At 42.9% G+C, this 15848-nt stretch overlaps 1 protein-coding gene across 3 annotated transcripts in view; it reads left to right on the plus strand.

Moving 5' to 3' along the window:
• Positions 1-405: 405 nt before the first annotated feature.
• KLHL3 (kelch like family member 3) overlaps positions 406-15848 on the plus strand; it is a 129955-nt gene continuing 114512 nt past the window's right edge. For 2 of the 3 annotated variants that reach the window (XM_057734252.1, XM_057734270.1), the window contains exons 1-2: positions 406-596; positions 12900-13019. In XM_057734252.1, coding sequence (XP_057590235.1) covers positions 541-596; positions 12900-13019 — 176 coding nt within the window. In that variant the 5' untranslated portion in view covers positions 406-540. The remainder of the gene's footprint in view (positions 597-12899; positions 13020-15848) is intronic. The other variant, XM_057734260.1, reaches the window with a different exon arrangement.

A 15848-nucleotide genomic window follows, 5' to 3' on the forward strand; every position in this document is an offset into this window, starting at 1 on the left:
TCCCAGGTGGATAAAGTCCACTGTAAGCCACAGAGGGGCCTCCTCATTCCAACAATCTGGCCAGGCTGACAGATTCACAGCCTATGGGGGCAGGGGAGGAGGTGGGGGCCTGTATTTCTTGGGCTAGTGAGGAACTGCTTGAGTCTTTGCAGTCTAGGCAGAGACGGCGGGAGGACCTGGGGTGGGCTAGTTGCCTGGGCTGGGGATGCCTGGGCAGATGTGGAAGTGGCTGGAAAGGTGGCACTGCACTTGGGTTGCTGGTGCTGCGCTGTTCCTAGGAGACGGAGGAGCAGCAAGCCTGCGGGGGAGGGGGAGCAAGTGGGTTGCTGCTTTTAGCAGCTGAAAGGGCTGCAGGGAGCTCTGGGTAAGACATTTTCTGCTGCTGCTGCTTTTGCGGTAGAAGCTGCCGTGAGTAAGTCGGAGGAAGGAGGATCGAGAGGGAGGAGGCTTCATTTGCAGCCGTGCTGAATCACTGTTGCTGATCAGATCTCCTGCTGGTTGGCTGGGAGAACCCAGAACAGAGCTAGGATCCTCCAGTGCATGCACAGCTCAGCGGCTGCCGCCCCGGTAGGGCCTCACACAATGGACGGTGAAAGGTATGTATGTGTAAGCGCGCGGGCGTGTGTGTGTGTGTGTGTGTGTGTGTGTGTGTACACGCGCTCGCAGTGCAGCCACCAGCTTTTGTGTTGGTGTTGGTTAGACAGGATTGGAAGACCTGGTCACTGATGGATCCCAGTGAGCGACAGAGTCAGAGCAGGGAAGCCCCTTTCCCCAGAGATCTGGCAGGTCTGCGTTTGCTGGGCAGCAGAGCACCCTGAAAGAAGGGACTTCCTGGCTGGTGTTTGGGAGCAGTTTCAGCATGGGCTGAATCAGGCTGTTTCAAGGAGGCGTTTCCCTTTCCTGGTTACTTTCCCTGGGTGGTTTTTCTTTGGTGGGGGGTTTTTGTTGTCATAGCAGAGCTGGCCTGCCATAGAGTGCTTGCTTTTTCACTCCAAAGTGCTCAAGTCGTCAGCAAGCGTGCCAAACTGATGTGTTTCCTAAAAGTGTGTCTCTGTGTGTGTGTGTGTGTGTGTGTGTGTGTGTGTGTTTACCTGTATACAAGTTCAAGTAAGAGGGAAAGAAATCCATTAAGGTGACACTTTCTCTGAACTGACTTCCATTTGCACCGCAAAGTTTACAAATGATACTGGAAGTTATATTCTTTAGAGAAACTCTTGCTCCTTCCATCAGGGGTTTTCTTTATGAAATAGAAATTAACAGAAAGGAATTTAAGTACTTCTGTTGAGCTGGATCTAACCTAGCGAGTTATTGTTTCCTGGCAGGCACATGCATTTTAATAAACGTTAAGCTGTTATCTGAGGATCTGATTCTTTCATTGTGAAGGTGCTCAGTGTGGTGCAGGGGTGGGTCATTCCTCTGTGCTAAAATGTCTCCTCTCCATTCTGTGGATCTGCGGCTGGCAGAGAACAAGGCTTGCCATTTTCCTTGAGGTGAAAAGATTGCAAGAGGGTCAGGCCATAGCAGTGGACTGCTGAGGAGGGAGGGCTGCTGCTCTGAGTTGCCCGTTTGATTCAGATAGTAACCAGCTAGTTAAATGATAACAGGTTCAACTAAGTCAACACTGTCTGGAGAGGACCTCAATACGCTTTCTTTTGCATGGATTGTCCCAAATCTTGCATCTCATGGGGCAGAATGATTAGACGTCTCTAGACCCCATTAGAACTGGCATTATTGTTTAGTGTCCACTTGTCTGAAGAGGCCCCCAGGGACTGTGTTTCTTGATGTGACTCCCAGGAAGAGATTGGAACATTTTAGACTGAGTGTGCTGCTGGTATAACCTCTCCTTGAGTGCCCTTTGCAGTAGGAGCTTAGTGTTGGACTCTGTGTGGCCCACTGGGCAACAGAACATCTGCAAGCCTGCTTCCTTGGGGCAGAGGTGCACAGTGTCCTCACCTTCTCTTATTGGTCAGGTCGCTAACAGAGGGCAGAAGTGATGTGAATGGAGGTTTAGAGATTCTAGATTTGCTTACATATTGGGGCTGAAAGGTCCATTTGAAACTACCAGCAGCAGGTCAAAGTACTGCTTCCCAAGCATTTTGGGGTACCATTATGTTCTCAGTTTTGTGTTCAGAAATGTAATGAGTCTTTGCCCGCAAGGAGCTGTCTTGTTCTTCAACACTCTGGTGCCTCTCAACTGGGATGGCTGGTGTCTTTGGCATTACAACACCTAGTTTTTACACATGTTCTTTTGCTTTTCTCCTATCAAAGACAGAGAAATCCAAACCTTGCAGCTTCCAGTGTTCAGCAGGTCACCGAGCTCACTACCTTTTGTTCCCACTCCAAGACCAGCTTATCCTGCCAGGCATTCAAGACTTCTGAAATCTGGCTCCAGTCTCCATTCCCACTGCTCACACTTACCCCTACCAAGAGATCTATGGGTCTCTTTTATGATCACCCATTCTGTACACTACTCCCTCCAGTCTCAGATTCTTAGCTTCCAGAGTTTCTTTTGGCTGGAATGCCTTTCGCTTCCACTTTTCCAAAAGTTATTCATCTGTCAAAGCTGGGGTTTTTTGTTTTGCTTTTTTTTTTTTAAGATTTTCTTTTGATGTGGACCATTTTTAAAGTCTTTATTGAATTTGTTACAATCTTGCTTCTGTTTTGTGTTTTGGTTTTTTGGCCCTGAGGCATGTGGGATCTTAGCTCCCGGACCATGGATTGAACCTGCACCCCCTGCACTGAAAGGTGAAGTCTTAACCACTGGATGGCCAGGGAAGTCCCTCAAGGCTGTTTCAAAATTCCACTTTGTCTTGGAAACCTAAGCTCTTCTAGTTCTGGCAGATGTTCTCTTTAATTCCATTACCTCTAGTTTATATCTTATAATTGGGTACTGAATAATAGGCCCACCCGCAAGATGCTTTTGTGCTTTTCATATATCTTGTAAGTCCCCAAACTGGGAGATAGGTTTTCAAGGGCAAGGACGCTGCCTGTACCTCTGAATACTCCACATTAACTACTGTGTGGCTGCACACATAGTAGGTGTTAGATAACTTTTGTGGGAGGCTCTGATAACTAAAAAGAAAGTTCGCGAGAGAGGCGATTGAAACCTTTGGCCAATAGGTTCATCCTTGGATATCAGCCTTATTATCTCAGCACGGGTAATTGACCCCATGGAATGCTTTGAGGTGGGGGGAGAAGAGGGGGAAGTAGCCTTGTTTCACAAGTTTCCTGGGAAACTCAGGGCCAGAGAAGCTGAGTGACTGGCCTAGGATCACATGTCAGACCTCCGGGGACTGGAGGGATCCTGAGTCTGTCTGTTTCTTCCACACTTAACCTGCTGAAGCTTAATTGGGGCTGTTTTTAAGCATTAAAAATGTTCAGCCAAGAGATTTCTAATGAACAGTTTTCTTTCTTTGCCATGAGTATATGAAAATAACCTCTACCTTGAAAGCCTATTAATTAAAATCATGGGGAGGGTAACATAGAACTTGCAGTAAGTCTATTTCATAAACTTTATGACCTTGAGTATGTCACATTTTTTCAGAATTAATTTTTCTTTTCGGTGTAGAGGGACAGTATCCATATCTCATAGAGTTGTTGTGAAGATCAAAGGAGGCAATATAGATAAAGCACCTAGTAAGTTTTCTGGCACAGAGTAAGTACTCAGTAAATGGTTGTTGCTGTTCATCTATTGCCTAATCTATACTCTATGATTTGTGCTTCGATACTAAAAAAGGCGTATTTTAGGGCCTTCCTATATTTATTATTTGAAGAAGATTTTGTGGGACCATTCCCATGAGAAAATTAGAGAGACCTTATCAGGTCATCATCTTGTATCCACCTAAACTGTCTCCTCACAGTAAGAAACTACACAGGGCTTGGCACTTTCTCTTGTAGGATTCACCAACACCTACCTTAGTCGTCCTTTTTATAGACGCCCTGAGGCATCTGGATGTTTTAGTGGTTTGGAACCATGAACTGGATACTCCTTTGTTTAGGCCGAAATCTTAAGAGGAACCTGTGAATTTGCACTCACCTTTGTAGTATCCCCTAAGTGCTCCAGCTCTCTATGGGACCTTCTAATACCAAGTTTCTCATCTCCCTCTGTGAAGAATCACTGTGCCTTGATCAGTCAGAGGAAGATGACTTTGTCTTCTATTTTGCATAGGAAAAGAGACTTCAGCTCTCAGCCACAACAGTGATAAATTGTGTGTGTGTGTGTAGAGCAGATAGACATTGAAAATGACAGTAGCCCTGGCTACTGGGACTTTATTTTAGTTCTGGAAATCAGCCTTGTGGATGGATTACAATAAACTCCCAGCTTATATGAGGTACCTAGAATGGTCAAATTCATAGAGGCAGAAGGCAGAATGGTGGTTGTCAGGGGCTGGGGAGAGGGAGAAATGGGGTTACTGCATAACGGGCATGGAGCTTCAGTTTGGGGAAATGAAAAAGTTCTGGAAATGGATGGTTGCACAAGAACATAAACGTACTTAAAGCCTCTGAATTACACTCTTAAAAATGGTTAAAGTGGTAAATTTTAAGTTACGTATATTTTAACACAGTTAAAAAAATTTCCAGGCACAGTCTCTGGCATACCCACAAGAATTGCAGAGAACCACAGCTTTTGGAAGAAGCATCACAAAAAGGGGAAGTTGGTTGTCCATTTTTCTTAAAGTTGTGGTTTCCTTCATCAGAAACATTGGGATGCCCCTGATTGCGAGGGGTACTGTGCATCTAGCACTGTGCCGTGAATTTGTGTGAGCAGTCCTCAGAGGAAGAATGGCTCATCCTCATGGAGGAGAGCCTGCTCCTGGAACTCCAGGAGCTTATCTTTCCATCCTTGATCAGGAACAGATAGATCATATTTTTTGAAAAAACGTGAGATAGGCAGCCAATGCTCTCCGAACACGGAGTTTTGCAATGCCAGGTGTAACACTGGCAAGACCCGGGGAAGAACAAGTGTTCAGCACCCTAGCCTATTCTTTTCCTCTCAGCCCTCTCCCACCCCTAGAGGCATGGCTGGAAACTTCTGTAGAAATTTTTGGGCATCACTGCTGCCTGAAGCATATGTGCATTTCAACCATGATAATTGAAACCAAATTTTCCATTTTGGAAATACTTTTGGTGAAGCAAGGTTTTCAACTGCAAGAAAACAAAGTCAGTTGAAAGAAACCTCTTGATTTCCCCACACCCAGATTTGGGTTTTTAAATTTTTGCTTCTTGCTAGGTTTTAGATTGTTAAGACCCATCCAGACAAGAACATTTTTAGGTAAGTTTTCTAAAGCAAGTGTTTTATTTGATGAAATTTACCATCGTAGAACTGACCTCATTTTTTTCAATTTCTGGATAAACCCTAAAACTAGGTTAGACTGAAAAGTGCATTAAAGCACTATGTAAAAAATAACTTGAACATGTTTTGTTCTCAGATTTTTTTCCTTATCAAGTAAGTTCAATGGTTATCAAGTTAGAAATCTGTAACTTTTTATAATTTAAAAGGCTTTTCAAACTCTCAGCCCAACTTTCCTGGACTTTTCTTTCTAACTTGTGAAAGTCTATTGTAGCCTCTATCAAAACCATACACATGGAAGAGCTCAGCTCTCCTATTCAAACCAAATAGAAGCTTGGCTTCCAAAATGCCACATAATGAGGGCTGTGTTTTCTTTTAGTCTTTCTTTGTCCTTGTCTCATTCTATCTGTCTGAACTCAAGCAGGTCTCTTATGTTTTACATTTTTACGCAGCCCACTTAAGAGATTTCCCCCTTGGTTTTGAAGGAAGCTATCGGTGAATTAGATTCTTGGGAATGTGATTGGTAACATACCTGTTCTTGAGCTTATTTATGAAGGAGCACATTGTAAGAGTGGCGGCAGCAGCTGCTGGCCAGCTTTGATGCATCATGATGGGCTTCTGTGAAAATTCTAAGTTCTGTACAATTAATAATATCAACTCCAGTATATACTGCAGTTCCCCACAATCAGTGGAGTGAAATAGTGCTATGTATACAGGTCCTAGGGGATTCAGTCTTTTTCATTTGGCCTGGTTTGGCCATACCACGAAGAACCTCAGAGAGTGGATCATAAGGATTGAGCTTCCCTTGGCCTGATGGGCTGTGGACATTATCTCAAGTCAGTGGACATTGCTATTAAGAGCTTAGGCCCTGGAGTCAGATAGACCTGGGTTTGAGTGTTAATTCTCTACTTAGTAGTTATGTGGGACTTTTGGACAAGTTTTATCTTAATGCCTCAGGACATTATACCTCATAGGGTTGTTCTGAAGATAAAATGAGATAGTAGAGGTAAAGTAAGCTTTCAGTAAATGTTAACTGTTACCCAGGAGCTGTAGCTTACTAATGGGTGTCTTCCATGTGTCCACGTGGCCCGTTGCAGGGAACCAGCTGATGCTGTGAACTGAGGTGGCACAAGTGAAAGAGTGGGAGAATATGGAGCTCTGTATGGAGCCTGTGTGTAGGGGTGTTTCTTGGTGATGGGACTGCACCATCACACCCTGGATCCTGCTGCCTGGGTATCTTCAAGGGCCAGGTCCTTCATTCATCCAGATGCAGAAACCTAAATTTGGTCATTTTGGCCTTGAAGTCAGGATTTAGAAATATGTCATATCTGCAGTTTGCCTAGAGCCTGCTAGATTCCGAAATTCTCTCGTCAGCTTCCTTTGCTGTCCAGACTTGGAGAAGTAGAGTCATGTTGATGAACTCATCATGAGAACCTGAGGTACAGCTCTCAGAGTCAGTTTATTAATCTGCAATGAAAAGTATTACTGGCACGATGTTCCTGAGGGCCTGCTACCACTTTCTTGCTTCCTAAAGGAGAACCATGGGGGAGGCCAGCTTGGTCAAGAGGCTGCATTGTGAGCTGGGGACTGAGTTAGGGCATTTGAGTGTTAATAGGCTTCAAGTTCCACAAGAGGGATCTGACCTGAGGCTGAACCAAATGATTGGTGACTAAATCATTTCTTTCATAGATAGTGTGGGATGAGCTGCACCAAGAGCTTTCTCAGTCTGATTTCTTGTTTTTTGATTTCCCTTTCTAAAGGGCATTTTCTTTGTTGAGGTATTTTAATGCATTTGGCATAGTCTTACTCTGACTCAGAGTTGTGTTGCCCTCTTTAGGTGACTTTGCCTCTCTTTACTCTGTCTAATCTATATCCTGACCATAATGTGCTTGGGCTCTATGTGTGTGGCCCACGCTGCCTGAACTTTATTTGCGTCTCTTGAAGGCTTTTAGCAGGGATGCAGTTCTTAACCTCAGCAATGTTTCTTAGACGCCCCTTTTCCTCTCCTCTCCTCCCCATTCTCTCACACCCTGAAAGTTCCAGAGCTCCTCATTTGCGAGATCCCCTGAACACTTCTGCACAATTGGTTGCTGAGAGGTTTTTATGTCTCCTGCTTTGCTGACATGCTTCTCTTTCCTTTCCATTCATTGCTAGGATTTTCTTTAGTGGTGGAAAGAGCCTAAAAACTGACGCAATAAGGAGCAATCCTTGCTTTTTTCTTTCTTCTCTAGTCGTGTCTGGCTTTCTTTTCTCTGTCTCCCTTCCACCCCCGCCATCCTTCTGATTCTGTATCACCAATGCAAGGGACTAGACTGGCTAAGAAAGCCCCTCCCCTCCCCTCACCATCTCCTATGGGGGGGGGAGGAGGAGGAGGGAAGTTGAGAGGGATAAAGCTACAATTATTTCAATGAGGGGATGTGAGAAAAGATGAAATAGCTGGCAGTTATACCTCATTTACTTATCCATCCATTCAGTTACTCAATAATCACTTACTGAGCATCTGCCATGTACCAGAGGCTGAGAATATAGAGGGAAATAAGACACCATCCTGGTGTCATTTAGATTATGTCTATTATACTTGTGTAGTAGAAATAGTGTATGATGGTATAATGCACATCTCTTCCCAACTCCATGTGTTCAGTGACGTCACATTGGTGGCTTGAAATCTGCCATGGTGGAGGTATTTACACCAAGGAAATTGGCAAATGTTACAAATCAGGGCTCCCTTATTTGCAACCAACTGTTAAACATTTACCAACACACTCTGTGGGGGAGACAGAGAAGTAAGAGGTAACTACAATATAATACGGAGGGAAGCAGAGTACTGTGAGAACACAGAAGAGGGGAAGTTAGTCCAGGGTAGTGGAGGGTGATAGGGAAGACCATCAGCAAGAGGTCTGAAAGGCTGGTGGGAATGAGCTAGACATAGGGGACAGCGGTGGGGATAGGGCAAAAGAGCCTGGTGTATTTAGGCAATTGTAAGTATTTTAGTACTTCAGTAACAAGAAGTCTTCAGGACAACGATGAGATTATGAAGGGCCAAGCTGGGTCTCTGAGATTTATTCTGGATGCAGTGAGGAACCAGTGAGAGGTTTCACATAGAATGTGCCACGTGCACAGTGATATTCTGTAAAGATCGTTCTGGAATCTTTGAGGAAGTTACCATAGTATCCCAGGTAAGAGATCGTGATGGCTTGGACTGAAGTTGTGGTAGCAGCGACCATGAGGAGGGGACAGGGTGGAGAAGTACTAAAGAACCTAGGACTGATGGGACTTGTGGTTATATGTGAAGTGAGAGAGAGAGGGAGAAGATATCAAGGATGATTTTCCAATTTCTGTCTTGGATAGGTGAGCAGGTCGTTGGTTGTGCCTCTGAGATAGAGAATACAAAAAGAAGAGTAGGCTTGAGGGAGGGTGCGGAGCATCAGTTGAGTATAAGTTACTGTGAAAAATCTAAGTAGGGGAGTCAATTCAGGTACTGGATGTATGGATCTGGACTTTTCTTATTTATTTATTTATTTATTTAACCTTGCAACAGCACAATTTTATTTACACACTTCCCATTGTCCAACATGCTATTGTTAAATGTCTTCTTAGTACATTATAAACACATTATAAATGCCCTACAATCTTATTATTTTCCTTAAATGGTTGTCTTTTAAGAAAATCCAGAGAAGATAAAAACCTCATAAATTTTAATATTTACTAATTTACCATTTCTGCTGCTCTTCATTTTTTCCTGTAGATCCAAGTTTCTATATGATATTTCCTGTTAGCATGAAGAATATCCTTTAGCAATTCTCATAATGTAGCTATGCCAGCTCTGAATTCTTTAAGCTTTCATTTTTTTGAAAATATCTTTGTTGTCCCCTCATTTTTATTTTTCAAGCTCTTTATTGGAAAATAATTGCTTTACATTCTTGTACCAGCTTTTGAGGTACACCAAAGTGAATCAGCTGTATTTATGCATATATCCCCATAGCCCCTCCCTCCCGCAACTCCCTCCCGTGACGCCCTCCCGTTCTCCCTGTCCTGGCCCTCTAAGGCATCACCCATCATGGAGTTGTGGATCTGGACTTTAGAGGAGCAGGGAGGGCGGGAGAAAAGGCCATGGGAGGTGGCGTGCCATGAAAGAGGGTCTAAAGTTTGGAGTTTATGTATTTTTATTTATAACTTCTATAATTAATATTTTATGTGTATTGATTTAGAGTTTAACTCTAAAGACCAATTCTACTTTTCATTTTTTAAAATTGTTGGTGTTGGGGGCAGTGGTTGGGGCAGACCACCCCACTCTGCTCTCCTGTCTACTACCTGTAGGGACCAGTGAAGGGTTTTCAGATCAGAGTTCATTGATGACAAATACATAGTGAAGAGCTGCTGTGGGCATGGCCTTATACTGGGCAGGCTAAGCCATGTGACAGTCCTTGAACACACAGTCCTTGCTCACTGGGAATGTCGAGAGTCTAGCATGAGGGGGTTGGGTGGTTAAATATGTACTATGAAGAGGTAATCAAACACAGGTCAGTATTCTTTGTGCCAGTTGAGTTACAGGCCAGAAATACTACAGCGGTTTAGGGAAGGCAGAGATCACTTAGGACTGAAGTATTCAAAGGGCTGCATAGAGGAGGCAAAACTTAACTTTTTGGACCGTGCTGGAAGGCTGGAAAGTGCAAAGACCAACACAAGGAAGAGCAAGCTTCCCAATTACTAGTCACAGTGGAAGTTGTTGTCAGTGCTTCCAAAATGGCTCTATCTGGTCTACATCTGTTCCATATACGTAAAATGGAACTAATGATGTCTGTCCCCCTGGGCTTTTATGAGCTCTGATCTTATTAGTTCCCTGTCAGAAACCTTCAGTTGTTCCCTGATCAATACGAGATTATATTTTCTCTTCCTGGCTTTTAAGTCTCTCTACAGTTTGAAGACAACATTTATAATGAATATTTGTGCAGTGTTTTACAGTGTCTAAATTTACTCCAGGAGTGCGAGTATAGTTTAGTATTAGAAAACATGTCATATATCACATTAAATTTTTTTTTAAAAGATTTATTGACTGATTGGCTGCATTGGGTCTTTGTTGCTGCTCACGGGCTTTCTCTAGTGGTGAGCAGGGGCTACTCTTTATTGCAGTGCGCAGGTTTCTCATTGTGGTGGCTCCTTGTGTTGCGGAGGATGGGCTTTGCGCCTGCGGGCTTTAGTAGTTGTGGCTTGCGGGTTTAGCTGCTCCACGGCATGTGGGATCTTCCTAGAGCAGGGATCGAACCCATGTCCCCTTCATTGGCAGGCGGATTCTTAACCACTGCGTCACCTAGGAAGTTCCGTATAGCACACTAAAAGATTAAAGGGAAAAATCCATATGATCATCTCCTTGGATTCACAAAAACATTTGATAAAATTCAGTATAACTTTATGATTAAAAAAAGTAAAATACGAGGGAGTTTTCTTAATTTGATAAAGGCGAAAATTAACACACAATGAGGAAACATTACAATTTTTTTCAATCAGGAAAATGACAAGAATATTCATCAGCACACTTTATGTTCCAATATTCTGTGATATGTGACTAAAGGTGGCATAACAGTGAGTGGGAAAAGAAGTACTGTATCGGAATATTCAATAAATGGAACTTATAGGAAAAAATTAGATCCGTATTTCATATAGTGACATAAAAATCAACATCAGATAAAATAAGGGCATAAATACCAAAAACAAAAATGCTAAACTTTTAGTATAAAATAGAAATTTGTATCTGTCTGGCCTGGAGTAGGGAAGGACACTTAACTACAAAAGAAATTACGCTTGCGGGATTTTTAATATGAAGTTTTTTATCTTTACTGGGTTCTCCCCCTCTTTGATAACATTCTCTGTTTTGAGATTTCCTTCACCTTTTTAAACACTTGATTCTAATCATCTGCCTTGATATTTATCGTCCTGTGCTCAGCTAACTTCTTTGCACCCAGAATGCAGACAGTCCGAAAGTTCAGAGGTCTACAGCTTACATTTCATGCTGAATTGAAAGTGGGAAGGAAGCCAGAAGAGGCATCTGTCCTGGTCAGACAAACTGTGGGTCTGGCATGCTGGTTGTATTGGAATGTTCCAATGGTTACCAATCCCAGTGTGAGATCTAGAGAGACTCTCAGGTCTCTGGAACTTTCTCTTAACCATAGCAGCCCCTTTCTTGAGCCAGTTTGCAAGGCTAGGTGGTAGCATCAACAGAGATCCACTAGGGAAAGGCAAAGGAAGCTACTTTAAGTGTCTTAGAGTTGGAGTGAACTGTAGGTCCCCAAATCTACACAGGTGGAGAAGGTTCTGTTTTTCTACTAGCAAAGCAGAATTTAGCCTGGTCCAAACAGACGTAACTCCAAGGTCCTGGACTTGACTTGGAGCTGAATAGTTTTTATCAGTTTGGGGAGAAGGTCCTTTCCTTGCTCATTTTTGGATTCTTCTTTCCCACCCCACCATCAAGTTGAGACGTGTTGCTCAGGAGTGATTGGGCATCTAGCTGGCATCCCACAGGAATTTGAGTATTTTGTCTTTGGTATAGAGGGCTTTGAGATTGTGGGTGGCTCTTGCTAGTCACCACCTGCTCATGTAATCCACATAGATAGTCTGTCTTTTTTTTTTTTTTTTATAACAATTACAGTCCCTTGTCTTTCTGTGGAATTATGGTGTCCCCAAAGCTTTCACTCTTTTGCCATGGCTCTCCATGCTGTAGCCAGTGTGATCTTTCTAAAGCACAAATGTGTTCATCTGCTTTCTGCTCCACTTCTTTGCTTAAAACTCTGATGGCTTCTCATTGTTTTAGAATGAAATCCAAACTCCTTATCTTTGTTTATGTGACACTTGTAAGACTATTCAGTCTTCTAGCCTTTTCTCTTGATACTTTCCTTTAGTTTTACTGAATTTCCAGTGCTTTGAACATCCTTAACTCCTTTTCTCTAGGTCTTTGTTCATATTGTTTCCTCTGCTGTTTCCCCATCTTCTTTTATACCTGGATAATTTCTGCTCTTCCTTAAGATTTCTCTTTTCCCTCAGCTTCTAGTAAGTTTTTCCTCAACCTGTTAGCACTGGGATAGTTGCCTATCCTTTGTGCTTCTGAAACTGCAGTCAAATCATAATGCTATGACATGTTTAAATGTTTACTTGGCTCTCTCTGTCACTGAACTCCAACCTTTGTGAAAGCAAGTGATTTCCTTATTATTGTGTTTCTCTTGAATGTAAATACAGTGCTTGGCACATAGTAAGCGCCATTCAGTGTTTGTTGAATGAACCAACGTCCCTGTGAAGTGAGTGGTATAGTGCTTAGTCTCCCCTCACCCCCTACCCTTTTAGGGTTGGAGAGATGGGAGGATGCGGGCCTCCCACAAAGTTACACCAGTGCTTGATGGAAGAAGCTGAGCTAGGATCGGAGGGGTGTATTTTGCACTGGAAGTCCTGAAGAAATTCCTGACCCAATGATTTCCTTTCCTGCTGGGTCTGTGGTGAAGAGAGCAGGCTGACAGAGATGCCCCTGGTGGGTGGGCAAATGCATGGGTTTGTGGCAATTGGATGAATGAGTTTACCAACACGTGATCCTCTCTTTCTCCTCCCACTCCTTTCCTATTCACAGCATCAAGCCGAGCTCCCAGCCCCCAGTACAGGCTGGGGATGACGAAAAGAACCAGAGGACGATCACTGTCAACCCTGCCCACATGGGGAAGGCGTTCAAGGTTATGAATGAACTGCGGAGGTACTTTTCCTGTTTTGCCTGTGCCCTTTTGGGAGGAACTTGCTGGGTGAGCGTCATCAGGGACTGAGAGCAGAAGTCAGAACACCACCACCTAGTGAAGTCTGACTCTTCCCCACCCACTCTCAGTCACTTGGCTTTCCCTTTCAAATTCTGATAGAGACAGAATGGCTTCCTCTCTTCCCTTTGTATTTATTTAACACCTATCATTTTAGTGCTTAATCACTGGGGAAAAATCCTTTATGGCTACAGCAGTTCTGTTCATAAACTTGATTTCCAACTGAACCAGCTGCTTGAAGGCCAATAATAGAATGATTGCAACACCTACACACAATTGCAGGTTAAAGATTGTGGATGCCAGGCATTTTCTTTTGGCCCCCCTTTCTCATTCTTTGGTCTGAACTTTGTCAAGACAACCACGTGAATGGAAAAATACCTAGCTTCTAAAATGCAGTTTAACTCTATAAAGAAAGAAATGAAATGCAAAAGCACTCATCCTCACTGAGCTAAACACTGAGTGGTGCGCAGGCTATGTGTAAGGCCAATGTGCATGTTTGCTGAGGTTTGTTGCAAGATAGATTCAGGACACTGAATGTGTTTTTCTGTATGAAGGCTGTGCATACAATCTCTTCATCATCAGAGAGCTCAGAAGCTTCCTTTGCCCATGCCATTTTTATCCTTTTTATTGAAATACGGTAGATCTGCAATGTTGTGGTAGTTCAGTTGTATCGCAAAGTGATTCAGATATATGTATCTCTGTATCTATGTATATATACTTTTTCAGGTTCTTTTCCATTATAGGTTATTACAAGATATTGAATATAGTTCCTTGTACTATTCAGTAAAACCTTGTTGCTTATCTATTTTATATAAAGTAGTGTGTATCTGTTAATCCCAAACTCCTAATTTGTCTCTCCCCTACCCTTTCCCCTTTGGTAACCGTAAGTTTTTTTTCTATGTCTGTGAGTCTGTTTCTGTTTTTTAAGTTCATTTGTATCATGTTTTTAGATTCTGCAGATAAGTGAGATCATGTGATATTTATCTTTCTCTGTCTGATTTACTTCACTTAGTGTGATAATCTCTAGGTCCATCCATGTTGCTGCAAATGGCATTTCATTCTTTTTTATGGCTGAATAGTATTCTGCTTTATATATATATACCATATCTTTATCCATTCATCTGTCAGTGGACATTTAGGTTGCTTCCATATCTTGGCTATTGTAAATAGTGCTGTTATGAACACTGGGGTGCATGTATCTTTTTGAATTAGAGTTTTCATCTTTTCCAGATATATGCCCAGGACTGGGATTGCTGGATCATATGGTAGCTCTATTTTTATTTTTTTAAGGACCTTTCATACTATTCTCCTTAGTGGCTCTACCAATTTACATTCCCACCAACAGTGTAGGAAGGTTCCCTTTTCTCCACACCCTCTCCAGCATTTATTATTTGTAGATTAAAAAAAAATTTTATTTATTTATTTTATTTATTGGCTGCACTGGGTCTTCGTTGCTGCGTGTGGGCTTTCTGTATTTGCGGCGAGCTTGGGCTACTCTTCATTGCAGTGCTCGGGCTTCTCATTGTAGTGGCTTCTCTTATTGCAGAGCATGGGCTCTAGGTGTGCAGGCTTCAGTAGTTGGGGCACATGGGCTCAGTAGTTGTGACTCACGGGCTCTAGAGTGCAGGCTCAGTAGTTGTGGCGCATGGGCTTAAGGTGCTCTGTGGCATGTGGGATCTTCCTGGAGCAGGGATCGAACCCATGTCCCCTGCATTGGTAGGCAAATTCTTAACCACTGTGCCACCAGGGAAGCCCCTATTATTTGTAGATTTTTGATGATGGCCATTCTAACTGGTGTGAGGTGATGCCTCATTGTAGTTTTGATTTGCATTTCTCTAATAATTAGCGATGTTGAACATCTTTTCATGTGTCTGTTATGCCCATGCCATTATTTACTGCATACTTCGTTCTATTGTGAATTGCAGCTGTTTATCTCCTTTGTAATTCATGAGCTCCCTGAGGGCAGGGGCAACTTCTGAATCATTTTAATCTCTAGCACCTGGTACTTCATAGGAGCTTTGAGTTATTCATCAACAATGCCCAGACATACTGGCTAGGCTCTGGGTTGGGTGGGTGAAGGGTACAAGGTAAAAAATGATAATAGATCAATGAAAATGGTCTTTCTACAGTGCAAATAGGTATTATGAAGGAGAAATGCATCAGGTGCCTGCCAGGTGTTAGGTATGCAATAACTGTTAGTTTCTTAAAGGGTGTTGGGAAAGCAAGCATGTCAAACTGCAACTTTGGAGAACAATTCTTTTTTTTTTTAAGCTCTTTATTGGGATATAATTGCTTTACACTCTTGTACCAGTTTTTGAGGTACACCAAAGTGAATCAGCTGTATTTATACATATATCCCCATATCCCCTCCCTCCCGTGACTCCCTCCCACCCTCCCTGTGCTGGCCCTCTAAGGCATCACCCATCATCGAGTTGATCTCCCTTTGTTATACAGCAATTTCCCACTAGCTATCTATTTTACAATTGGTAGTGTAAATATGTCTATGCTGCTCTCTCACTTCATCCCAGCTTCCCCTTCGCCCCGCCCAACCCCGTGCCCTCCAGTCCATTCTCTGCATCTGCATCCTTATTCTTGCCCTGTCACTGGGTTCATCAGTACCATTCTTTTTAGATTCCGTATATATGAGTTAGCATACAGTATTTGTTTTTCTCTTTCTGGCTTACTTCACTCTGTATGACAGGCTCTAGGTCTATTCACCTCATTACATATAGCTCAATTTCGTTCGTTTTTATGGCTAATATTCCATTGTATAT

Source organism: Hippopotamus amphibius, chromosome 1 (genome assembly GCF_030028045.1).
Source record: "Hippopotamus amphibius kiboko isolate mHipAmp2 chromosome 1, mHipAmp2.hap2, whole genome shotgun sequence".
Taxonomy (NCBI): domain Eukaryota; kingdom Metazoa; phylum Chordata; class Mammalia; order Artiodactyla; family Hippopotamidae; genus Hippopotamus; species Hippopotamus amphibius.